The following is a 26,199-nucleotide window of genomic DNA, read 5'->3' on the forward strand; positions in this document are numbered from 1 at the left end:
TGTTCATAAAATGTAAGATCTGAAGAGCAATTAATTTATATATTTTGACAATGTTAACTATATTCTTGCTGAACTACTGAAAAAAATTGTAACAAATCAACAACATGAACATAACACCAGAAACTGTACATTCTTTGTTTTACCACTAAACAGATTAACAAAAACTAATGACACTCAAATTTGTATAGAAAGCAAAGGCACAAAAAATTCTCAAATTACAATTAATATACGCATGTTAAATTAGTTAAGGAAAAGAAATCAATTTTACTCATTACAAGAACTGTTTCACATGCCCAATATGAGTGTAACATTTATTATAATTAGTTTGTGTAAAATGCCATACTAAAAATATTAATAAAGTAGGTTAATTGTATTGATAAAGTACATTTTATTTTATTTTATTTTGAGTTCCATTGATCCCAACAACATCAGAGTTGTTACGAAATGGAACAAGTTATTGTTGAAACAATATTGTAAAATCATGACTTTTCTATAAAATTTACAATAATGGATACAGCTGAATGTAATATACAGATTCAACACTCTTGTCAACAATTGTTAGATCATAATATATGAAAATATGTTGAAAATTAGATTGGTAGCTTAAATAGCTGTGAAGAGGTACTGAATTGAAGTGGGAAAAATAATTTCTTGCCACAACCTGCCTAAAAGAAGGAACTGATTGATAGGATACATCCTGAAGTGTCAAGGAATTGTAAATTTGGTACTGGAAGGAAGTGTGGGGGTTAAAAGTTGTATAGAGAGATCAAGGCAAGGCTTGAGTACAGTAAGCAGGTTTGGATGTAATTTGCATCATTTATGCAAAGATGAAGAGGCTTGGACAGAATAGCCTAACATGAACAACTGCATCAAACCAGTCTTAGGACTGAAGACCACCATCACTACCACCAGCTACAACAACAATTAGACTGTTTTTACTTCCTTCACAGCTATGAGTTAGGTGGGCAGATTCTGCTGTACAATTCTTAAGGAAAGGCATATTTCTTTTTATACCACATAATACTGTTCTGTTTTCTTTTAATCTTCCTACACCCTTTCCAGCAGATTGTAATATGTTGTAAGTTATGGATACCACACTCTCAGAACGATAGAGCTGACAATTTTCTGGCAACTAAACCGATCTGATGCTGATCCTTTACCAGGCCAAAGACTTCTCTACATGTTAAGGCAACATCACTGTGTCAGCTGCTGCAATGACTAAGTGTCTTGAAAACAGATGGCATTTGTCCAGGTCAGGAACAGCAGTAGAGATGAAGTAAAAGAGAATCAAACTGTACTTTATGCTGTGAAAACCATCTGTTTCAACACTTTGTTGTAAGGCTTTAACATTATATAATAGTACATTGTAATTATTACAGACAAAAACAAGCAAATAGAGTCAACTTTTTATCTCATCAGAAGTGATTCTTTAGCTCTATTTCCACTTCCTTATTCATCGTCTTCTTGTCTTCTTATGGACCCAATTCAAAACTGTATCAGTCAAATGACAGTACCCCAAAAGGAGGGGAAAATTCGAATCACGTAGTCTGAGGGGGTTGGGTTGGGTTGTTTGGGGGAGGAGACCAAACAGCGAGGTCATAGGTCTCTTCGGATTAGGGAAGGATGGGGAAGGAAATCGGCCGTGCTCTTTCAAAGGAACCATCCTGGCATTTGCGTGGAGTGATTTAGGGAAATCACAGAAAACCTAAATCAGTATGGTCGGACCTGGGATTGAACCATTGTCCTCCGAATGTGAGTCCAGTGTGCTAGCCACTGCGCCACCTCGCTCGGTCACATAGTCTGATTAACGAGATAATGACATTATAATGTCAGCTATAAATCACTATTGCACTTACTTGATACTGAGCTGTTACCTGACAAAAGAACTGAACAAAAGTTATATAATGACTACCAGAGAAAAAATTACTTCTAGCAGTGTAAATAGCTGAGTCATTCAGGCTTTATTATGAAGTAATCTGCTGGTAGTTTACACGTGTAGTATGCAGCAGTAACAATTGTTTAGTTTTAAGAGCTTTCACAAAAAATGGACTATACAGATAAAAAATGGAAATACGGCAAGACAATGCCAAAAAATGGAAATATGACATGAATCTCTTTTTTAAAAAATGGTGTTAACAGGTACAAGGATGAAGATTTTTGTCTTGTCAGTGTTTGCATATATAAGTAGTAAGAAAGATGCAATTACTTTCAAATACTAGTTTGATAAATAGAAAGCATGATGTACGAATCTCTTTGCGGTCTCACCGATTTCACTTGTGGGAATGTTAGCATCACTAACCAGAGAAAACAACTTGCAGTCTTACCTCTGACAGTCAAAGGGAGCAGTTCACTCTATGACCCAAGTGTGTTATGCCATGTATCCTTGTATATATTGAGTTTCTATAAAATAAAGTGTGTTGTGTACTTCGTACCACTGTGTCACCTATCATTCACTATCACTACATACCAGAGTTTCACATTGGTGACCCCGAACTTTGACTGAATGCCAAAATAGTGCAAATTTGCATCATGACAATTGACCATCACACCCCCATTGTGTTACGCCAAATGCGAATTTCATTGAACTCTTGCACCCCTTGCTATTGACATACATGAACAGTACTCCATATGTTGGCCAAGTGATTAAAAGTGACAGTGACACTTCTCACATTGCAGCCTATTTCCAAATTGCAGGCGTACAACAATGCAATGCAACTGACAATCTGCTTATTGACTTTCTTACAGGCTCTACCCCTGCATTCCATCAACATTTTCACAATCTGGACTATTGATCCATGCTGATCGTGTTGTGGTGTCAGTATAGTATGCACTGGACTTGTGTCCGCCAATATGCATGCTGTCTCACCTGCACTGCATGGCGAACTGTCCAGCCTCCAATCCACTCGTCTGCATTACTGGCCACAGCTTACCTGCAGTTCTCCCCATGCTGTGCAGCTATATTCGAACCACATTACTGAAGTGAATAGGACTCACACTACCACCAGTCCATACGGATAACCTGAACCTGTGGTTCACAGTTGCCAAAAGCATGTTTACCTCAAACACCATCATCACAGACAACACAAAGTACATCACTCTACTCAGCAAGTTTGGCTCCCACACTGAGGTTATCTGCAATGTCATCCTGACACTGCTGTCTATGGACAAGCATAGGACTGCCAAAACAACACTCTTATGATGCTTCTCCCTAACTCAGAAAGAGCAACTCTGCCAGGTACGTTACAATGAACATTTACAGGATGGGACTCTTCTGAACTGTGGCAGCATCTTCACAGCGAAATAGACCTGTGCATCATGCCCAACAAGATGCTGTGGATAATCTGGATTGTCAAGACCCCATCCCAGATGCAGACAGCTTTACTTGCCACTAGTAACCAGTCTCCTGACATCCATCTGTCCCTGGCTGACTGCATTTTCACCATTTACCAACACAGGCACAGCATCAACAAAGCTCCCAACAATGGTGTGGGTACGCACACTGCACTGCCACATGCACAAGCTCCTGCAGCCACGGACAATCACCGAGCACTCCCAGCTCCAAACAATGCTGACGTCACAGTGGCCACCGCCCCTGTGTTTACAAAACAAACTCAGCTGTAGCTGTCACTCCGATATATCGGCAGCCGTACACTCGCAGTCTCACCTCTGTTGGTACCACACTCGCTTTGGTGACACCGCAGGCCCTGTTATGAACCTTGTAGCTACCCAACTCACCTCATGGCCTGCAAGATGCACCCCAAACAATGAACAAAGCATAAGCCACCTCAACACACGCAAAGTCACCACATGCCCACCAGCTTCTGATGTCGCTCTCAACAACCATCTGTATGTCCTCGATCACATCAGTGGGTTACATTTCCTGGTTGACACCAGACTGCAGATCAGCATGGGCTGCTAACAGCTCTCCTAGCACTATTAGGAGTATCCCGACACAGACTCGAGACCTTGGCTTCACTGCATCCTTCATATGGTTGTTCACCATTGCTGATGTTATGGAGCTGGTCTTAGGTGCTGATTTCCAATGGGCTTTTCACCTTGTGCCCTTACTGCATGCACACGAGCTCACCTACAAGCCTCCTGACTGCACTGCTGATAGTTTACGTGCCCCAGCTACCTCACCAATCCAATGCCAATACAATGAGGTTGACGTTCCTCCGCTCTCAGCCATGCCCAAGCAACAGTACATACATCACTGTGTGGACTGTGCTGACTGCATACTACATGTCTGTCAACAGCGTATGAACATGCAAGAGACATTCTCTCACCTCCAACAGGAGAACATATTCCACACAGTCGCATCCAAACAACAGAGGCAGAACTTGCAGAGGGTTGCTCCACCCTCAAGTGCCTCTGTTCCTCACTTATCGCCTATGCTTGTGGACCTGCGCCTGTCACCCAATACCTCAAGCTGCTTGACACATCAGCCCCCAATTCACAATCTATCAGCTCAGTACATCGCCTGCTGCTTGTTCTGTGCCTGCTCCTTTGCCACCTGCTGTCATCCACGCCATGCTCGCACTACTGCTGCTCACCTCCCTCACCCCTGCGCCCATGCCAGATGATGCCTGCTGCACCAAATCCATGCCTGTGCAGTATGCCGCTTCCCAATCCATGCCTGTGCCTGCACAGAATGGCCTCAGCCATTCTGTGCCTGCACCTGCACCCAGCGATGCCTGCCACGCCACGACTGAACCTCCACATCTCGTGGACTGTACCACACGTGCACAAGCACCAGCCTCACTTGGACAGACCAGCTCAAATCTGCAGCTTCCAATTGATGCTGTCACCTCCCGGGCCAAGCCAGCACTTCCACTCGGTTCTGCCTGCCGCACTGCATCTGAACCACCACAGCTCACTGACTGTGCCACACTTGTACAGACCACCACTTTGCTCGTGCAGCCCAGCTCTAGCCCACAGTTGACATCTCATGTCATTTCTGCTGTTCAGGACACTGACCTCCATGTGATCCACACTGACAAACTCTCAACCAGTGGCTCTGCTCCAGACAATCTTTTTATCTTGTCTGCCACCAACAACAGCACCGTGCAGCACATTAACACTAAACCCGACCTGGTGGTTAGTCAGCTCCCCAGATGTTTACCCTGTGACTCCCTCTGCATGGCAAAGGCAGGGGTGGACAAACTGTTGAAAGCTGGCGTCATTCACCCATCAGGTAGCAGCCGGGCCTCAACTGTCCACCTCATCCCTAAGAAGGACAGCTCGGCCAGACTCTGTGGGGACTATCAAGCCTTGAATGCCTGCACAATCAAGTAAAACTATCCAGTCACTAATATTGAAGACTTAAGACTATCTTGCTGGTGCTACGGTGTTCAGTGTAATTGACTGTAAGAAGGCATATCTGCAGATACTGATGTACAAAGATGACATTCACAAGACTGCCACAATCACACCTTTGGGATTGTTTGAGTTCCTGTTTATGTCTTATGAACTAAAAACTGCTGCACAAGACTGGCAATGCTTTATAGACAGCTTGATTTCTAATTTCCTTTTTGTTATACATATCTGGACGATATCCTCATTGTTTTGCCAGACATGGACTCACACTCTGCCCACCTTGAACAAGTTCTCAGCACTCTTGAAGCCGATAGTGGAGTGATGAATACTGACAAATGTCAACTCTGTCAGGTGCAAGTCACCTTCTTGGGCCACATCATTAATGCTTCCAGCATCTGCCCAACTCCAGAGCACACCGAGCCGATTCATAACCTAAGCCACCATTTGACATCTACCACAAAATCTACTGTTTCCTCAGGACAATCAGTTTCTATTGTTGTCATTTGTTCCACACCGCTGCCCTGCGGGAACCCTTAACACAGGCCCTCAAAGGCAAAGATACATATGGTCACAGGAAGCTCACGTGGACTACAGATGTGCAGTGCTCCTTTCAAGCAATCAAGGATGATTTGGTTTAGGCAGCCACCTTGGCCCACTTGATTCTAGAAGCTACCCAGTCCAGCACCACTGACACTAGCAATTTAGCAATACGAGCCATCCTTCAGCAAGAGGTCAATGGCTCCAATCATCCCTTGCGCTTCTTCTCCTGTAAGCTGACTGAGGCACAGCACAGGTGGTTGGCTAATAACTGGAAGCTACTGGCTATTTACAAAGCGGTGAGGTATTTCAGAGAAGATACTGAAGGATGCCCTCTTGTCACTTTACATGGACCACCAGCCCCTAGTCGATGCCATCTGTATCCCACCCAAGGATGAGTGCCTCTACCATTACCATCACCTCGAATACATCGCACAATTCTCTACAGATGTCCATCACGCAAAAGGCACAGAAAACATAGTCACTGACTACTTGTCACACATTGGCACCATCTGAGCCATGATCAAGTTCGACAAACTCGCACAGCTCAGAAAGGCAACTCGATCCAAATTCTCACTGCCATCTACTTTAAATTCCACCTTACACATGGACAGAATTTCCAAGGCACTCCATGTTCTGGAATAGCACCTTAGCATCAAATGTAATTGGGCGATCCATCCTGAAACTCAGGTGCACATACTTATGTATGAGGTTCATTCAAATGAAACCTGATCAGTGTGTCTACCTTTTCCTTACATGTAAGGTGGCACCATGTAACTGTGGCTATGGTGGCACCACCTATTGGTAGAGAGACTGACGTGTGTGCCATCTGATGTTGCATAGCACCAGTGTGGTTTCATGCCAAAGAGAAGGTGGTCGCATATGTTATCATCCATTACCGAACATGCAGGCGGGTAAGCAGGAACAATGAGTAGTGATTTGATTTTTGGCGGCAGAGGGAGTTGGAGGCCATGAAATGTATTGATGGTTGAAGGCTGTGTATGGTGAGTACAGTCTGAGTCATTCAAGTGTTGTGGAATGGCGTAAATGATTCCTTGAGGGGCACAAGTCACTGGAACGCAATGCTTTCTGGACAGACTCATCATGTCATCACACCGGAAATGGTTGCGGAAATGAATGCTTTAGTCTTCAACAACCGCAGAATCACCATGGACAAGATCCATTGGTTACTGGATATTAGCATGGGCACCGCCCACACTGTAATACATCGACACTTGAACTTCCGAAAAATCTGTGCGCAGTGGGTTCCCCGCCAACTGACCACCGATCAGCGCAAAACTTGAATGGTGTTGTCTTTGAGTCATCTGCAATGTTATCATGAGGAGGAATACAGCTTTCTGTTGTGTATTGTCACAGGTGATGAAACATGGTGTAACCCTTTTGAACTGGAAAGCAAGCATCTCAGAGTAAGCAGTGGAAAGATGAAACTTCACCACCTCCAAAGAAATCAAAGGCCGTGCACACCAGTTCTAGTAACGTCATGATGTCCCCCTTTTTAAACCACAAGGGCCCACTGAGTGTGGAGTTTCTGGAATGGGGAACCACCATCAATGCCGAGCGTTATCAAGCCACTTTACAGAACCCTAGATGAGTCATCAATTATCCTCTTGCATGATAATGCCCGCCCACACATGGCCAATGTGCTGAAGACAACATTGCAACAGTTTCGGTGGGAAATGCTGGAACATCCATCGTACAGTCCCGACCTTTCACCATGTGACTTCAAAGTGTTTGGACCTCTAAAACAAGCTATTCGCAGACATCGATAAGCAATGGATGACAAAGTGTGTGACTGGGTCCAGGCCTGGATCCAACAGCAGCCTACTAGCTTCTTCAAGGATGGAATCAACCGGCTAGTGTCACAATGGAATAAATATGCCAACAGTTTTGGTGACTATTTTTGAGTATGTTTACTGCGTATAACAAAATTTTGGGTTAATAAAATTGTTACCATTATTTTACACTAGTGATCAGGTTTCATTTTATTGCCCTTTATATATGAAATAAACATAATTTCAGAGACATTACTCCTCTCATGTAGATATGATTTTGTATAGACTGAAGCGGTGAGTGAAAATTTGTACCAAGGCCAGGAATAAAACCTGCGTTTCTTGCTAACTAAGCAGGTGCTTTACCCACTAAGTCATTCAACACACGGAATACACTGGCACACCTCCCTCCTCAATCCAAAGTCAAATTTCCACTCATCGCTTCAGTCTGTGTACATAAAATCATATCTGTATGAGAGCAGTAAAGTCTTTGAAATTATGTCATTCATTTGTATAAGTACCTGCAACTGGGTTTCAGGCTGGACCCCCATTTACATTTGTTGCCGCAGTGCTACTCCAGAAATATGGAGAACCTCAGCAATTCTGTTCATGTGTAAAGGGGAATTTACAGTAGACTGGGATGGCAGTGAGAATTTGGATCAAGAAGAGAGGCATGCCAGGATAATCCATGCAGTTGTGTGAAATGCTGTGCCAAAGTTGTTAGTGGCTAACACACCTGCCTAGTAAGCAGGGGACCCAGATTTGATTCCAGGCTTGTCACAAATTTTCATTCACTACTTCAGTCTACATACATAAAATCCTATCTCTATGAGACCTGGCGAAGTCTCTGATATATTTTCAACCTGTTTCAAAACCTTGCCCTCCTTAGAGTCAAATCTACTGCTTACCCTATAATTGAGCAATTCATTTGGCTCCACATTAAGTGAGATCGCAAGTTATGGATAAGGGTTGGTGTACTGGGCCAGCATTGTAAAACCACCTGGCACATTCAGTCCCTGCTAGGCATCTTCCAGGTACCATAGGGACACTTCCAACACATTCATGTGGACCTGGTGGGCCCCATTCCCCTATCCACTAACAATCATTACGTTCTCTCCATTGCTGACCAGGCAATATGCTGTGCAGAGGCTACCCCCATCCAAGACATCACTGCTGAAACAGTTGTCAGAACTCTCATGCCTACCTGGTTCACACATTTTGGCTGTCCTGCCTCCATAACCATGGACCAAGGTAGGCAATTCAAGTCCTCACTGTTTGCCAAACTAACTATGTGTCATTACCTGTTACAGAGCTACCACCTACCACTCTCAAGAATGAGCTTGTTGAGAAGTGGCTCTTATTTGTAATGGGGGTGACCAGTCAGACACACTCCTGTGAGAGTTTCTGAGTATCCACACAGCACATAAACAAGCCCTCAATGCCTCACTAGCTGAGATTTTATACAGTTAGATGTTATCCCTCCCAGTTGTTTCATCTCTTCCAACCGCTCCCCTATGCCAACATTGCTTTCCACCTTCGCAGCGTCCAGCATCACATTTCCAACCTTCATGATCCCCCTTCCCTCCCTCCATATTCTTCCTAAAATTTTCATCTCCAAGGACCTAGCCAGGCGCAACCACATCATGCTGTGTGATGATACTACCCACACCAACTTCCAGGCCCCTTTCTTGGGCCCGCAGCCCAAACACCTATGACATTCTGCTTAACAGCAAGCTAGTCACAGCCTCTATTAACTGACTGAAACCTATCCGGTATCTCATCAGCTAGCCCCCTGAATAAGGACTCTACCATCACAATGGCTTCCCTTCCTACTCCCGTTGTCCCTCCATCAGTGACTGCATCCCCTTCTTCCCAGATGCTGCTAGATGTCTGCTGCTTCTGCCCAGAGGATCTTAGCCTCAAGGTTACAAAAAAGGAGCTGGTATATACAGTCCCCGATACACCATTTCTGTGAAGTTCTCACCTTATCTGATAACATCAATCCCACAACTCTGTATGCACATTTAATCACTGATGGCAGCCTGACAATTTTCACTATTCACCCGCCCACTCCTGACAGTGACCTCCTCACAGACCTGTCCAATGCACACACACTAGGGGATACATCTTCCCCACCTTCACCTCCCATGCTCACCTGCGCGGACTGCAACATCCATGCTTCCACCCATTTCCATGACTATCATCTGTACATCCTGCATCAGACCGTGCCTGCCAGTACTTCCGCTGCCTCAGTTGTTACCTTCAAACTGTGCTTCACACTACCGATGGAGGGGGAGTGGGGAAAGGGGCTGGGCTCTGTGGGAACGTTAGTATCAGTGGCCAGAGAAAACAACTCACAGTCTTATCTCTGATGGTTGATGGGAGCAGTTCGCTCTATAACTCAAGTGTGTTAAGTTGTGTATCCTTGTATGTGACGAGTTTCTACAAAATTTAGTGTTGCTTCTTCATACCACTGTGCAGTCTATCATTCGTTATCATTTTGTATTGGAGTTCCACATGCTCAACTCATTTTACAAAACAAACAAAAATGGCTTCACCAAAAACAGAATTTAAAATGAGAGGTAAGTACTGAATTAAGAGTTTTTCCATAGTAATCAGATATAGTACATACCTTTTCGCTGTTCTCATAATCTAGTTTAAAGGCCCAGAGTTTCAATCTCGCAGGAAGTTCTGAAATTGATGCAAGTGTCAGCAAGAACTGTTCTGCACTGCCAAGTGGTAAGTCAGGATTGGCCATTTGTGCCTCTTGGATCTTAGTACATTCTTCTTCTGTTGGAAGCATTGTGAGAAGTTTCTGGAAAATAAATGTAATTACTCTGACATTTTTCACAATATTTATGTGAAACAATCTTAATTCATAACAGGCAAATAATTGTTGATATAATTTTATATTTCAGTCAGTTATATATATGCTGGTTAGTCGCAAGTGTTGATCTTTGTAAAAGAGTGTTTTGTATTTTGGTGAGCTGAGATCAGTTATTTTATAATCAAAAGATTATAAGAAAAGTAGATGTTATAAATTTATAACACTACAAACATACATGAAACCATAGTTTGTGATAAGTAGGCAGTGTTAGTTCATAAATTTGTATATAATCTAGTCCTGCATTTCAGTGACTGATAAATGTGATACTAAGTTTAGTGTTCATTTGCGATATAACTCTTAGAATATATCTAAAAACAAAGATGATGTGACTTACCAAACGAAAGCGCTGGCACGTCGATAGACACACAAACACAAACATACACACAAAATTCTAGCTTTCGCAACCAATGGTTGCTTCGTCAGGAAAGAGGGAAGGAGAGGGAAAGACGAAAGGTTGTGGGTTTTAAGGGAGAGGGTAAGAAGTCATTCCAATCCCGGGAGCGGAAAGACTTACCTTAGGGGGAAAAAAGGACGGGTATACACTCGCGCACACACACACATATCCATCCACACATATACAGACACAAGCAGACATATTCAAAGGCAAAGAGTTTGGGCAGAGGTGTCAGTCGAGGCGGAAGTGCAGAGGCAAAGATGTTGTTGAATGACAGGTGAGGTATGAGTGGCAGCAACTTGAAATTAGCGGAGATTGAGGCCTGGTGGATAACGGGAAGAGAGGATATATTGAAGAGCAAGTTCCCATCCCCGGAGTTCGGATAGGTTGGTGTTAGTGGGAAGTATCCAGATAACCCGGACGGTGTAACACTGTGCCAAGATGTGCTGGCCGTGCACCAAGGCATGTTTACCCACAGGGTGATCCTCATTACCAACAAACACTGTCTGTCTTTGTCCATTCATGCGAATGGACAGTTTGTTGCTGGTCATTCCCACATAGAATGCGTCACAGTGTAGGCAGGTCAGTTGGTAAATCATGTGGGTGCTTTCACACGTGGCTCTGCCTTTGATCGTGTACACCTTCCGGGTTACAGGACTGGGGTAGGTGGTGGTAGGAGGGTACATGGGACAGGTTTTACACCGGGGGCGGTTACAAGGGTAGGAGCCAGAGAGTAGGGAAGGTGGTTTGGGGATTTCATAGGGTTGAACTAAGAGGTTACGAAGGTTAGGTGGACGGCGGAAAAACACTCGTGGTGGAGTGGGGAGGATTTCATGAAATATGGATCTCATTTCAGGGCAGGATTTGAGGAAGTCGTATCCCTGCTGGAGAGCCACATTCAGAGTCTGATCCAGTCCCAGAAAGTATCCTGTCACAAGTGGGGCACTTTTGTGGTTCTTCTGTGGGAGGTTCTGGGTTTGAGGGGATGAGGAAGTGGCTCTGGTTATTTTCTTCTGTACCAGGTCGGGAGGGTAGTTGCGGGATGCAAAAGCTGTTGTCAGGTTGTTGGTGTAATGGTTCAGGAATTCCGGACTGGAGCAGATTCGTTTGCCACGAAGACCTAGGCTGTAGGGAAGGGACCGTTTGATGTGGAATGGGTGGCAGCTGTCATAATGGAGGTACTGTTGCTTGTTGGTGGGTTTGATGTGGACGGACGTGTGAAGCTGGCCATTGGACAGATGGAGGTCAACGTCAAGGAAAGTGGCATGGGATTTGGAGTAGGACCAGGTGAATCTGATGGAACCAAAGGAGTTGAGGTCGGAGAGGAAATTGTGGAGTTATTCTTCACTGTGAGTCCAGATCACGAAGATGTCATCAATAAATCTGTACCAAACTTTGGGTTGGCAGGCCTGGGTAAACAAGAAGGCTTCCTCTAAGCGACCCATGAATAGGTTGGCGTACGAGGGGGCCATCCTGGTACCCATGGCTGTTCCCTTTAATTGTTGGTATGTCTGACCTTCGAAAGCGAAGAAGTTGTGGGTCAGGATGAAGCTGGCTAAGGTAATGAGGAAAGAGGTTTTAGGTAGGGTGGCAGGTGATCAGCGTGAAAGGAAGTGCTCCATCGCAGCGAGGCCCTGGACGTGTGGAATATTTGTGTATAAGGAAGTGGCATCAATGGTTACAAGGATGGTTTCCGGGGGTAACAGATTGGGTAAGGATTCCAGGCGTTCGAGAAAGTGGTTGGTGTCTTTGATGAAGGATGGGAGACTGCATGTAATGGGTTGAAGGTGTTGATCTACGTATGCAGAGATACATTCTGTGGGGGCTTGGTAACCAGCTACAATGGGGCAGCCGGGATGATTGGGTTTGTGAATTTTAGGAAGAAGGTAGAAGGTAGGGGTGCGGGGTGTCGGTGGGGCCAGGAGGTTGATGGAGTCAGGTGAAAGGTTTTGTAGGGGGCCTAAGGTTCTGAGGATTCCTTGAAGCTCCATCTGGACATCAGGAATGGGATTACCTTTGCAAACTTTGTATGTGGTGTTGTCTGAAAGCTGACGCAGTCCCTCAGCCACATACTCCCGACGATCAAGTACCACGGTCGTGGAACCCTTGTCCGCCGGAAGAATGATGATGGATCAGTCAGCCTTCAGATCACGGATAGCCTGGGCTTCAGGAGTGGTGATGTTGGGAGCAGGATTAAGGTTTTTTAAGAAGGGTTGAGAGGCAAAGCTGGATGTCAGAAATTCCTAGAAGGTTTGGAGAGGGTGATTTTGAGGAAGAGGAGGTGGGTCCCGCTGTGATGGAGGACAGAACTGTTCCAGGCAGGGTTCAATTTGGATAGTGTCTTGGGGAGTTGGATCATTAGGAGTAGGATTAGGATCAACTCCTATCCTTAATCAAAGTCCTCAATCTTTCCTTTCCCACATCCACACTGGCAGTTCAGAGCATCCTCCTACAGGCCAACCACAAATTAGAACATCATGCCACCCTCTAACCTCAAAAAACTATCCAATCTCCTGGTTTCCTACCTCCGGAAAGGCAACTCACTCACCCTTCACAACCTTTCCAGCAAACCTCAACCTCCTCTCATTGCACACAAACCCAGTCTCTCCCATCTACTCAATCTCCCACTTCCAGCTCCACTCCCTCCAAAACCTCAAAATTCCAATCAACACAATCTGGAACCACAACACCCTAATTCAGTAGTTAACCTTTCCTCCAAACCTCTCTCCCAATCCGAAACCTCTGTCCTATCCAAAGGCCCCACCTTCAGCCCCACTCCCAGATTCAACCAAACAGCCCTCGTCAAAGATTTACTGTCCTACACTCGTACTCTCTGCTGGAAATATCACTTTGCCACGAAGAAAAATGATCCTAATCCTACTCCTAATGATCCAACTCCCCAAGACACTATCCAAATTTAACCCTGCCTGGAACAGTTCTGTCCTCCGTCACAGCGGGACCCACCTCCTCTTCCTCAAAATCACCCTCTCCAAACCTTCCAGGAATTTCTGACTTCCAGCCTTGCCTCTCAATCCTTCTTAAAAAACCTTAATCCTACTCCCAACATCACCACTCCTGAAGCCCAGGCTATCCGTGATCTGAAGGCTGACCAATCCATTGTCATTCTTCCGGCGGACAAGGGTTCCACGACCATGGTACTTGATCGTCGGGAGTATGTGGCTGAGGGACTGCGTCAGCTTTCAGACAACACCACATACAAAGTTTGCAAAGGTAATCCCATTCCTGATGTCCAGATGGAGCTTCAAGGAATCCTCAGAACCTTAGGCCCCCTACAAAACCTTTCACCTGACTCCATCAACCTCCTGGGCCCACCGACACCCCGCACCCCTACCTTCTTCCTTCTTCCTAAAATTCACAAACCCAATCATCCCGGCCGCCCCATTGTAGCTGGTTACCAAGCCCCCACAGAATGTATCTCTGCATACGTAGATCAACACCTTCAACCCATTACATGCAGTCTCCCATCCTTCATCAAAGACACCAACCACTTTCTCGAACGCCTGGATTCCTTACCCAATCTGTTACCCCCGGAAACCATCCTTGTAACCATTGATGCCACTTCCTTATACACAAATATTCTGCACGTCCAGGGCCTCGCTGCGATGGAGCACTTCCTTTCACGCTGATCACCTGCCACCCTACCTAAAACCTCTTTCCTCATTACCTTAGCCAGCTTCATCCTGACCCACAACTTCTTCGCTTTCGAAGGCCAGACATACCAACAATTAAAGGGAACAGCCATGGGTACCAGGACGGCCCCCTCGTACGCCAACCTATTCATGGGTCGCTTAGAGGAAGCCTTCTTGGTTACCCAGGCCTGCCAACCCAAAGTTTGGTACAGATTTATTGATGACATCTTCATGATCTGGACTCACAGTGAAGAATAATTCCACAATTTCCTCTCCAACCTCAACTCCTTTGGTTCCATCAGATTCACCTGGTCCTACTCCAAATCCCATGCCACTTTCCTCGACGTTGACCTCCATCTGTCCAATGGCCAGCTTCACACGTCCGTCCACATCAAACCCACCAACAAGCAACAGTACCTCCATTGCATCCCGCAACTACCCTCCCGACCTGGTACAGAAGCAAATAACCAGATCCACTTCCTCATCCCCTCAAACCCAGAACCTCCCACAGAAGAACCACAAAAGTGTCCCACTTGTGACAGGATACTTTCCGGGACTGGATCAGACTCTGAATGTGGCTCTCCAGCAGGGATACGACTTCCTCAAATCCTGCCCTGAAATTAGATCCATATTTCATGAAAATCCTCCCCACTCCACCAAGAGTGTTTTTCCGCCGTCCACCTAACCTTCGTAACCTCTTAGTTCAACCCTATGAAATCCCCAAACCACCTTCACTACCCTCTGGCTCCTACCCTTGTAACTGCCCCCGGTGTAAAACCTGTCCCATGCACCCTCCTACCACCACCTACCCCAGTCCTGTAACCCGGAAGGTGTACACGATCAAAGGCAGAGCCACGTGTGAAAGCATCCACGTGATTTACCAACTGACCTGCCTACACTGTGACGCATTCTATATGGGAATGACCAGCAACAAACTGTCCATTCGCATGAATGGACAAAGGCAGACAGTGTTTGTTGGTAATGAGGATCACCCTGTGGGTAAACATGCCTTGGTGCACGGCCAGCACATCTTGGCACAGTGTTACACCGTCCAGGTTATCTGGATACTTCCCACTAACACCAACCTATCCGAACTCAGGAGATGGGAACTTGCTCTTCAATATATCCTCTCTTCCCGTTATCCACCAGGCCTCAATCTCCGCTAATTTCAAGTTGCCGCCACTCATACCTCACCTGTCATTCAACAACATCTTTGCCTCTGCACTTCCGCCTCAACTGACATCTCTGCCCAAACTCTTTGTCTTTGAATATGTCTGCTTTTGTCTGTATATGTGTGGATGGATATGTGTGTGTGTGCGAGTGTATACCCGTCCCTTTTTCCCCCCTAAGGTAAGTCCTCCGCTCCCTGGATTGGAATGACTCCTTACCCTCTCCCTTAAAACTCACATCCTTTCGTCTTTCCCTCTCCTTCCCTCTTTCCTAACGAAGCAACCATTGGTTGCGAAAGCTAGAATTTTGTGTGTATGTTTGTGTTTGTGTGTCTATCGACGTGCCAGCGCTTTCGTTTGGTAAGTCACATCATCTTTGTTTTTATATCTTTAAATATGTCTGCTTGTGTCTGTATATGTGTGGATGGATATGTGTGTGTGTGCGAGTGCATACCCGTCCATTTTTCCCCCTAAGGTAAGTCCTCCGCTCCCTGGATTGGAATGACTCCTTACCCTCTCCCTTAAAACCCACATCCTTTCGCGTCTTTCCCTCTCCCTTCCTCTTTCCTGATGAGGCAACAGTTTGTTGCGAAAGCTTGAATTTTGTGTGTATGTTTGTGTTTGTATGTGTGTCTATTGACCTGCCAGCGCTTTCGTTCGGTAAGTCACATCATCTTTGTTTTTAGATATATTTTTCCCACGTGGAATGTTTCCCTCTATTATATTAATATCATCTTTGTTTTTAGATATATTTTTCCCACGTGGAATGTTTCCCTCTATTATATTCATAACTCTTAGAATTTCACATCACTTGCTGTGAACAATATTAATTCATATTTTGGTATCCTATTAAATTAATAATACATAAAGTAAGAGTAGCCTGCCTTATCTGATGTCAAACTACAGATGTTATCTACATAATCAGATTCTTGTAACATCAACACTACTTGCTTATTTGAAACATTTTTTCCAGCCACAGTTAAGCACAGTACTTGTTATGGTTCTCTAACAATCTTCTAGTTTTGATAACATTCTGTGTTTAATAATATGGCGCCTTTCTTTGTAGCTCCTTCCTTAGTAACAATATTAAAAAGTTATGGACTTCTGGCATAGGTTGCAGCATGGTTTGAAATCAAATTGATTTTCAGGACTGGCCTGCTTCAAGCCGAGACAAGAGCCACCACACTTTAACATTTCTGAGATGGCTAGATCACTGGTTGCATGCCATATGAATTTTTATATGAACTTGGAAACAATCACAGACAATACTTTAAAAAAGTAACAGAATACTGCCTTCAATTTCTAGAACTTAGTCCAAAGCCTTCCCAGAATTTAAATGGCCTGTGGTACCAAACTAGTTACTTTGATGGCATCTTTAGAGCAATCAGATTCCTGGATATCTTAATAAATACTTTAGTAATAGAAACAATCACCACTTTGACCACTAAGTGTTTTTGTTTATGGATTACACTTACTTAATTTGCTGAAGAGAAAGCAACTTACTGACCAGAAATTTACTGAATATCCCTTAAAAAAGAAAAAAAAAACTACAAAAATATAAACTTGGACTGTCATAAAATTAAGTTTCTTAAAGTAAATTCCAGACAATTCTTCTGGTGCAGTATAAATCTTCGATGACATGTATCTTGAAACATAAACACTTTGGATACCTTGGTTATGGAAGCACCTACCATATGAGCACCAACACTTTTCCCATGTTCAAATGCAGTGAGCTCTGACACAATGTGCTCACAACTACACAGAACAGTGTTCTGATCATGACTACCACTTGCAAAGTATTCAGAACACTGCACAGGTGCTGTTCAAGGGAAAATACAACAATGCAACCTGCAGGGTTGGCTATCATCTGAGTTTATGTTCAAGCGTGCATTTCTCACAGTGTTTCCATAATTTTTTCCACCCCCTAAATATTAAGGCAGTCAAATCTGAGAGATCTATCTAGTAGAAGATGTCAGGTTACAAAATGCATTTCATCATCCGTGTATAAACTTCGGAAAACACTAAATGAGTTGCCTATACAGCAAAAGCACAATAATTACTACAGTAGCACAGCATAATTGCTATCAAAATTGAGACAAGCTTCAGAGAATAGTGAGATGAAAGATATGGATTCCTAGACGTTGTCAACCAGCTATGGTACAACACTGAAGAAGTTCATGCTGCAACAGTGCAACACAATGATTTCCACTAACAGACAAGTGAAAGGTGAAACACTGAAATTAGATGCCACTGATGCATTACAGATGTCTGATAAATGCTACAGTTATGTGAAAAGCTGAATGTTTTAATATAAGAAGAAAGTTGAGACAAAATCACAATTATCAGCATGTCTACATACCCTAAATAGGAACTTGTAACTTGCATTGGAAAATATTTTGCCTTTTGAGTCCAAGCAGTCAAAGCCAGACATTTGAAAGACAATATTAAGCAGGAAAAGCTGCGCAGGATTAGCCTAGCAGTCTAGGGCACTGCACTCATGGACTGTGCGGCTGGTCCCGGCAGAGGTTCGAGTCCTCCCTCGGCCATGGGTGTGTGTGTTTGTCCTTAGGATAATTTAGGTTAAGTAGTGTGTAAGCTTAGGGACTGATGACCTTATCAGTTAAGCCCCATAAGATTTCACACACATTTGAACTTTTTTTTTTTTAAGCAGGACAAGGGTGTTCAAACTAAAATATTAAAAACACCACACTTCCAAACAATAAACTCATCATCTTTAGAAACATAGCATACTTTATAATGAATAATCATGATCATCGTCTTCATCCATAACTGGGGACTGTGCTGACTTAACAATTTTACAAACATATCATCAAACAGTAGAAGTATTGAGTTATCAACATAAAAAAGGAACTTTGGTAGCTTTTGGAAAAATCCTTTTTTGAGCTAGAGTACACAAAAATATGATCCCCCACCCCCTCATCCAACAAATATGTGTATCTGTACAGCTATATTGTGCCAGCTGTACAAGGAAAGTTAGTAATGTATTATTCTTTTATGTATGCCTGTCAATGACTCAACAATTCCATTATTTGATGAGCGGTTTCCTTTACTCCAAAATTATTTACATTCTGCCAGAACTTTCCATACCATATTTACAATAATTACAGGTAGGAATCATAAAATATACGTATAAGAAATGATGTTAGTTATTGTGTTATCATAAAAGTAATTATTTCTCACCTCTATTCCTTCCCTGTTCATGATTGTGGCATCCATCTTCATAATGGCAGTTCGTATAGATCTTGGGGGAGGAAGTTTTGTCATTCCTATATTTATTGCATTTGAGCGTTTATGATCCAATACTATGATTTCCTTGTTTTTATTCATCTCTTGCTGTTTCTATTGTAAAAAGGAAAGCCAATGATATCAGACTTCATTTCAACACTGTATAATGGCAAGATTAATCATCTTAAGTAATACTCATAATCTCTTACTACAACATACTCATAAACAAATTATATTTCTATCTAAACATAAAAATGTTCCGAAACAGGTCTTGAAGCCTGTTTCCAGCCAAAGGCAAGTATATATTCATTTATATTTTCAGTTCTTTATTATCTAATACTAGAATGATAAAAATCTGAAAATGCATTATACCAAAGAAAAGGATCCCACTGGTTTAGTTGATGCATAGAAAAAATTAGGAATATACTGCGTTTACCTAAACAATGATCGTACCACAAGTTGTGACCAACATTTTAATCACAGCTGATTATTAACTGCTTACAAATTTGGTTTACTTTTTGTGGCAACTGGTCCCATCTTCTGCTAACGTATTCAACTTACTGAGGTATGAAAGGCATTAAGAGTAAATGACTCATAGTTGCACACCATTTATAAATTCTTTTCTAGGATAATGACTTTCTGCAGCAGATAGTCCTTGATAATCAACATATACCTGCGACTTGCGCAGTGTGATGGATGAAACACTTTTGTGTAATATGATATGGCTGATAGTTTCAAGAATGCCTTGATTTATGTAATAACTCTTTTTTCTGCTTTTATTTAACAGGATGATAATCACTGATAGTAATTATACAAGGTGGTCAAAATAAAACTGGCCTGGGAAGTCATTATAAGATTGACACAAAGCTGGGGACTGACAGCAGCTTTAAAATGTTGTTGGGAATATGACTCCATCACAATAATATCCTATATGTGGTTGTGGTTGGTTCTCCTCAAAACTGGAGCATGATCACACTAATCTCAATCCAGCGCTAGCAAGATAAAGAGCACCAAAAAGAGAGAAAGGAACCAGCAATAATCACTTTTCATTTGTTTCCGTCTTTTATCATGTTTGTTTTATACACATGTGTCGAATCTACACAATGTTAGTTCTACTATGTGACAACCAAGACATACACTTAGTGAGAGGCATTTGCATGATTTGTCACATTGCCTACAAAAATATTACAGCCTACAAGAATGTTACAATGAGTGCGCATAAATGATACAGTCTACTATGCCACCAGCATATACCCTGTTATAGGATACATTCTGTAGTATATGAAAACTGGCCTGTGCAATTGCTAATCACAAGTTAGTGGTGTTTACCACTGGAATTTTTTTTTTTTTAAGTGGTAACATACAGTCTCCAATAAGACTTTTACATTACTTTTATTACTTTTCTGAAAATAACTATTGAATATTGACTTCCTTGTTCCTGGCTGAGGACCTTTCATTATAAAACTTATAAGCACCAATGCTTTTATATCTCTCCGACACAGCAGTAGTTTTGCTCAGTTTTCTCTTACCATTTCTTTGCACCTACATCATTTTCTTCTTTCTATACTTTTCCTTTCCTAACTTACCTCCACTTCATCTTAATTATACACTCCTGATCACCATTTTCTTCCTGTGTAGCTAATTACAGTCTGCCTGTGATCTATTTCCCAGTGGGCATGTCTACATTCAATGTTCTTTTTACAATGGTATTTTTATCAGTGTTGTTCACATGCTAAGCTCTCAGGTTGCTATAGTGCATGTAATAACAGTAATGATAATAATATTAATAGTAATAACGATGGTTATTATTAGTTAATGTTCATTTTGTGCATATAGTTATTATTACTGTTACTGTTTTTTGTGTCTCCAGATAATCAAAATTTCACAGGTCTGTGAGTTGTGAAAAAAGAGCATCTACATATTGACAGAATAAGATGCAACTTGCCTCTGGTGGCATCAGTTAGCAGTGTTGACTGTCCTTTAGCAAGTAACTTCTTAATTGGGTTCAGATGGGACTAGCTCACATTTCAATATGCTCTATGATGCACATTTTTTACCATTAATTTCTTACTTTTCCTCTTTTTCTTATTCATTTTTTTGTGCCGTTGCATTTTGATGAATGTAGCTGGAATCTCATTTCTTGTTGGCACATGGCATTGACATATAAATGTGTTCTTTTATAAAGTACTTCTCATCAGAATAAACAATGTATATATCGATTATCAATTTTCAAATGATCATGTTGTCACTATTCACATTTGTGTCAGTATTGTCGAGAAAATTCATACTATTTCAAGCAATCATACATGAAAGAAAGAAGATTGCCTCCATAACTGTGAGGTAAGTTACAATGTGAACTTTTCTTTGCCATTTTGTCAAATCATTCAGTTATTATTCTTAAATTTCCTGTGAGAAACAGAGGCCTTGGTTGCAGTGCAGTCTTCTTCGTGTACGTTGCATTCACCGACTACCTCCATTTAATCTTTTTGATGAAGTTTGGGTTGCAGTTAGCTTCTTGTTAACAGTGGCATTATTATAAAAGGGGCAATAGCTCAAATGAAACAAGGGTATGGAAGGAAATTAGCCCTGGAGTTATTTAAGAAATTTTCATAGCACCCACATCACCTAACTTAGGAAAACAGCAGAAAATCTAAATTAGCTTGGGTAGATGGAAATTTGAAACCCATTCCTCACAAGTATAAATCCAGCGTCCTACTTGCTGAACCATATTGATCAGGATTTATTTTTCCACTCAATTTCAAAGTATATATATTTGACTTTCTTGTTAAAGTTTGTATTTTATTCCAGAGTCAATAAGATACGATGTAAGGTGCCTGGGAAATTTGAATCCTTCCATCCTTACTTCTCACTGATCAACAATTGCTATATTGGATCAATCTCTTGCTACAAAACCTTATACTCATATGTATGCCTCTCTGTTTGTCATGTGAGAGTCTTCACTTACCAATCAAATCATTTGAGAAAAGGTTTTTCTTTATTATTGCTTACAACACTTCATAATGCAAGACACTAACTCTTTTCATACTTAGCATGCAGGACTCATATTCAGGAGTTAATTTTTTATGTTTTTACTGAATCAATTATGTAAAATTTTGGGATCATTCTTTGGCAAAGAACACAGCTAATTTCCTTCCTTATCAGTTCCATATTCTGATCATGTACTCTGTCTCCAATAACCTCACTGTTCTCCCTATTTTCATTATTTCCTTACAATAAAGGAAGAAAATAGCTGCATTGACATAAAATTGATCTTAATTTAAACTACCTTACTTCAGAAGTGGCATATCAGACATTATTCATATAGGAATATGCACAAGCAAATACCACAGCAACTAAGGAAGACATAGTGTATGTTATTTCAACCACATTTCAATTGCATAACAGTAAAAATCGCTAAAATAATAATAAATTACTAAACCAACCAGCTAACCAAATAAATTATTTTCTTCCAAGATACCATTTCTTTCTTAAATAGGCCCCAAAAAAGCAGAAGTCCCAAGAGCAGTACTCACCTCCTATTAGAGCAGCATGCCATTTCGTGATGACCATTCAAAAAATTGTGAAAGAGAACATAAAATATTAATAAGCATCAGAGTAAGTACCATAAGCCAGTCAATATAACGAATAATACAATAGAGATTAGAGAGCATGAGTAAATTGTAGTTATACACCAAAGTACCTTAGCAAAGCACACAGTCAGGGGATCAACATCCAATACCAACAAATCCAACAAGCAAAGTAGAACATAGGCCAAACATCATTCCGTTTTATATATTTTGTGATCACAGATCACAGACAAGAATTTCTGCCAAATTATCAGGGCATTTCTTGTGCATCACATGTAGCACTCATATAATGAGATCACATAAAATATTAATGAAGCCGTGAATATGTGTATTTTTCAATTTCTTATATATATGCGCATGCTACTATTGCATCAGACTGATGTAATTCTCAGTCAAAAATCTAATTCCTAACTCTTTAAAAGTAAATTAAATATCTGCAAGCCAGAATTAATAGGTCAAAGTATATCTTTCAGTAATGTGAAAAATGTGGCACATTGCGACATTTTCATGCTGTCAGCAAGTCTAAGAACTGTAGTTTCATTTTGTATGTCACAGACCGTATTTCGCTTTTGTTAGCACACTTTTGAATGCAGACAACTCCTGGGTTTGTTGGCATTTTATAACTTACACTTACTTGTATGGATAAACAAAATATAAAATCAAACAACATTGTGAAATAACATGTTTAGGAAAGAGAGAAATAGTTTTTCTTTTTAGTTAAGGACAGCAGAAAAGTTTAAAATAAGCAAAATAAGTCATCATTTAGAGAAATTGTGAATTCCCTCACTCTTTAGAGCATGAAACTAATCGAAAGACATTTACATCACCATACAAAAATGTACTGATAACTTTTGTATCCAAAATTAACTTCTAGCTAACTCATCACAGGTCAAATGTACATGAAACATCAAGTATAGATTAGGCTACAAAAATGTCTCCCAATTTTTTTTCCATTAAATGGAACACAGATATCCCAGCATTATACATTATATTTTATAACACCACTGAGATATTCACTTGAATGAACACCATTTTCCTAGAAAATACCATGAGTCCACATTAGTTACTAATATTGTAAAAGGCTTACTGGTATAGTGTGTGGATTTTCATTGTTTTTTCCCCTACAATAATGCCACACTATGAAAACCCATTGCTGCCTGCCTCAACTCAAATCTTCTTTGCCATAACCAATAAAACCTATCTCTAAACCAACATTCACCATGCATATGGTGCTTCAATCCATGGAAACCAGCTTTCCCGATGACCACCTGAAAGTCTATCAAAAACCTCATTCATTGCAACACCAGCCAACTTCATCCTTAACCATAACTTTTTCTGCTTTGAGGGCTAGACCTAAAAATAAATGAAGAGTTCATTAATGGGAATGAGGATGGCCCCATATTACTGCAACTATTTCATGGGCCATATGAAAGCAGAAAGAAAACTGTATTTCTGCGAATTGGAGTGTGGAATGTCAGATCCCTTAATCGGGCAGGTAGATTAGAAAATTTAAAAAGGGAAATGAATAGGTTAAAGTTGGATATAGTGGGAATTAGTGAAGTTCGGTGGCAGGCAGATCAAGACTTCTGGTCAGGTGAATACAGGGCTGCAAATACAAAATCAAATAGGGTAATGCAGGAATAGATTTAATAATGAATAAAAAAATAGGAATGCGGGTAAGCTACTACAAACAGCATAGTGAACGCATTATTGTGGCAAAGATAGATACAAAGCCCATGCCTACCACAGTAGTACAAGTTTATATGCCAACTAGCTCTGCAGATGACAAAGAGATTGATGAAATGTACGATGAGATAAAAGAAATTATTCAGATAGTGAAGGGAGGCGAAAACTTAATAGTCATGGATGACTGGAATTCGATAGTAGGAAAAGGAAGAGAAGGAAATGTAGTAGGTGAATATGGAATGGGTGTAAGGAATGAAAGAGGAAGCTACCTTGTAGAATTTTGCACAGAGCATAACTTAATCATAGCAAACACTTGGTTCAAGAATCATGAAAGAAGGTTGTATACATGGAAGAGGCCTGGAGATACTGGAAGGTTTCAGATAGGTTATATAATGGTAAGACAGAGATTTAGGGACCAGGTTTTAAATTGTACGACATTTCCAGGGGCAGATGTGGACTCTGACCACAATCTAATGGTTATGAACTGTAGATTAAAACTGAAGAAACTGCAAAAAATTGGGAATTTTAGGAGATGGGATCTGGATAAACTGACAGAACCAGAGGTTGTAGAGAGTTTGAGGGAGAGCATTAGGGAACAATTGACAAGAATGGGGAAAAGAAATACAGTAGAAGAAGAATGGATAGCTTTGAGAGATGAAAAAGACAAGGGCTAGTAGAAATCCTTGGATAATAGAAGATGTACTGAATTTAATTGAAGAATGGAGAAAATATGAAAATGCAGTAAATGAAGCACGCAAAAAGGAATACAAACGTTTCAAAAATGGGATTGACAGGAAGTGCAAAATGGCTAAGCAGGGATGGCTAGAGGACAAATGTAAGGATGTAGAGGCATATATCACTAGAAGTAAGATAGATACTGCCTACAGGAAAATTAAAGAGACCTTTGGAGAAAAGAGAACCACTTGTATGAATATCAAGAGCAGAGATGGAAACCCTGTTCTAAGCAAAGAAGGAAAAGCAGAAAGGTGGAGAGAGCATATAGAGGGTCTATACAACAGCAACGTACACGAGGACAATATTATGGAAATGGAAGAGGATGTAGATGAAGATGAAATGGGAGATATGATACTGCGTAAAGAGTTTGACAGAGCACTGAAAGACCTAAGTCAAAACAAGGCCCTGGGAGTTGACAACATTCCATTAGAACTACTAGCATCCTCGGGAGAGCCAGCCCTGACAAAACTCTACCATCTTGTGACCAAGATTTATGGAGCAAGATGTATGAGACAGGCGAAATACCCTCAGACTTCAAGAAGGATATAATAATTCCAATCCCAAAGAAAGCAGGTGTTGAAAGATGTGAAAATTACCGAACTATCAGTTTAATAAATCGCAGATGCAAAATACTAACATGAATTCTTTACAGACGAATGGAAAAACTGGTAAAAGCCGACCTCAGGGAAGATCAGTTTGGATTCTGTAGAAATGTTGGAACATGTGAGGCAGTACTGACCCTATGACATATCTTAGAAAATAGATTAAGGAACGCAAACCTACATTTCTAGCATTTGTAGACACTGAGAAAGCTTTGGACAATGTTGACTGGAATATTCTCTTTCGAATTCTGAAGGTGGCAGGGGTCAAATACAGGGAGCGAAGGTGGTCTCGCGGTTCTAGGCGCGCAGTCCGGAACCGTGCGACTGCTACGATCGCAGGTTCGAATCCTGCCTCGGGCATGGATGTGTGTGATGTCCTTAGGTTAGTTAGGTTTAAGTAGTTCTAAGTTCTAGGGGACTGATGACCACAGCAGTTGAGTCCCATAGTGCTCAGAGCCATTTGAACCAGGGAGCGAAAGGCTATTTACAATTTGTACAGAAACCAGATGGAAGAGTCCAAGGGCACGAAAGGGAAGCAGGGGTTTGGAAGGGAGTGAGACATGGTTGTAGCCTATCCCCGATGTTATTCAATCTGTATAT

General features: G+C 41.7%; 1 protein-coding gene across 7 annotated transcripts in view; it reads right to left on the reverse strand.

Moving 5' to 3' along the window:
- The window catches only part of LOC126259290 (FH1/FH2 domain-containing protein 3), a 690,456-nt gene that overhangs the window by 65,552 nt on the left and 598,705 nt on the right, over positions 1-26,199 (reverse strand). For 6 of the 7 annotated variants that reach the window (XR_007546495.1, XM_049955939.1, XM_049955941.1 and 3 more), the window contains 2 exons: positions 18,945-19,105; positions 10,276-10,458 (listed from right to left, as the gene is read on the reverse strand). Coding sequence is in view for 6 of the 7 variants with exons in the window: in XM_049955939.1 (XP_049811896.1) it covers positions 10,276-10,458; positions 18,945-19,105 (344 nt within the window). In the remaining variant the exon portion in view is untranslated. The remainder of the gene's footprint in view (positions 1-10,275; positions 10,459-18,944; positions 19,106-26,199) is intronic. The other variant, XM_049955938.1, reaches the window with a different exon arrangement.

Source organism: Schistocerca nitens, chromosome 5 (genome assembly GCF_023898315.1).
Source record: "Schistocerca nitens isolate TAMUIC-IGC-003100 chromosome 5, iqSchNite1.1, whole genome shotgun sequence".
NCBI classification, from domain to species: Eukaryota; Metazoa; Arthropoda; class Insecta; order Orthoptera; family Acrididae; genus Schistocerca; species Schistocerca nitens.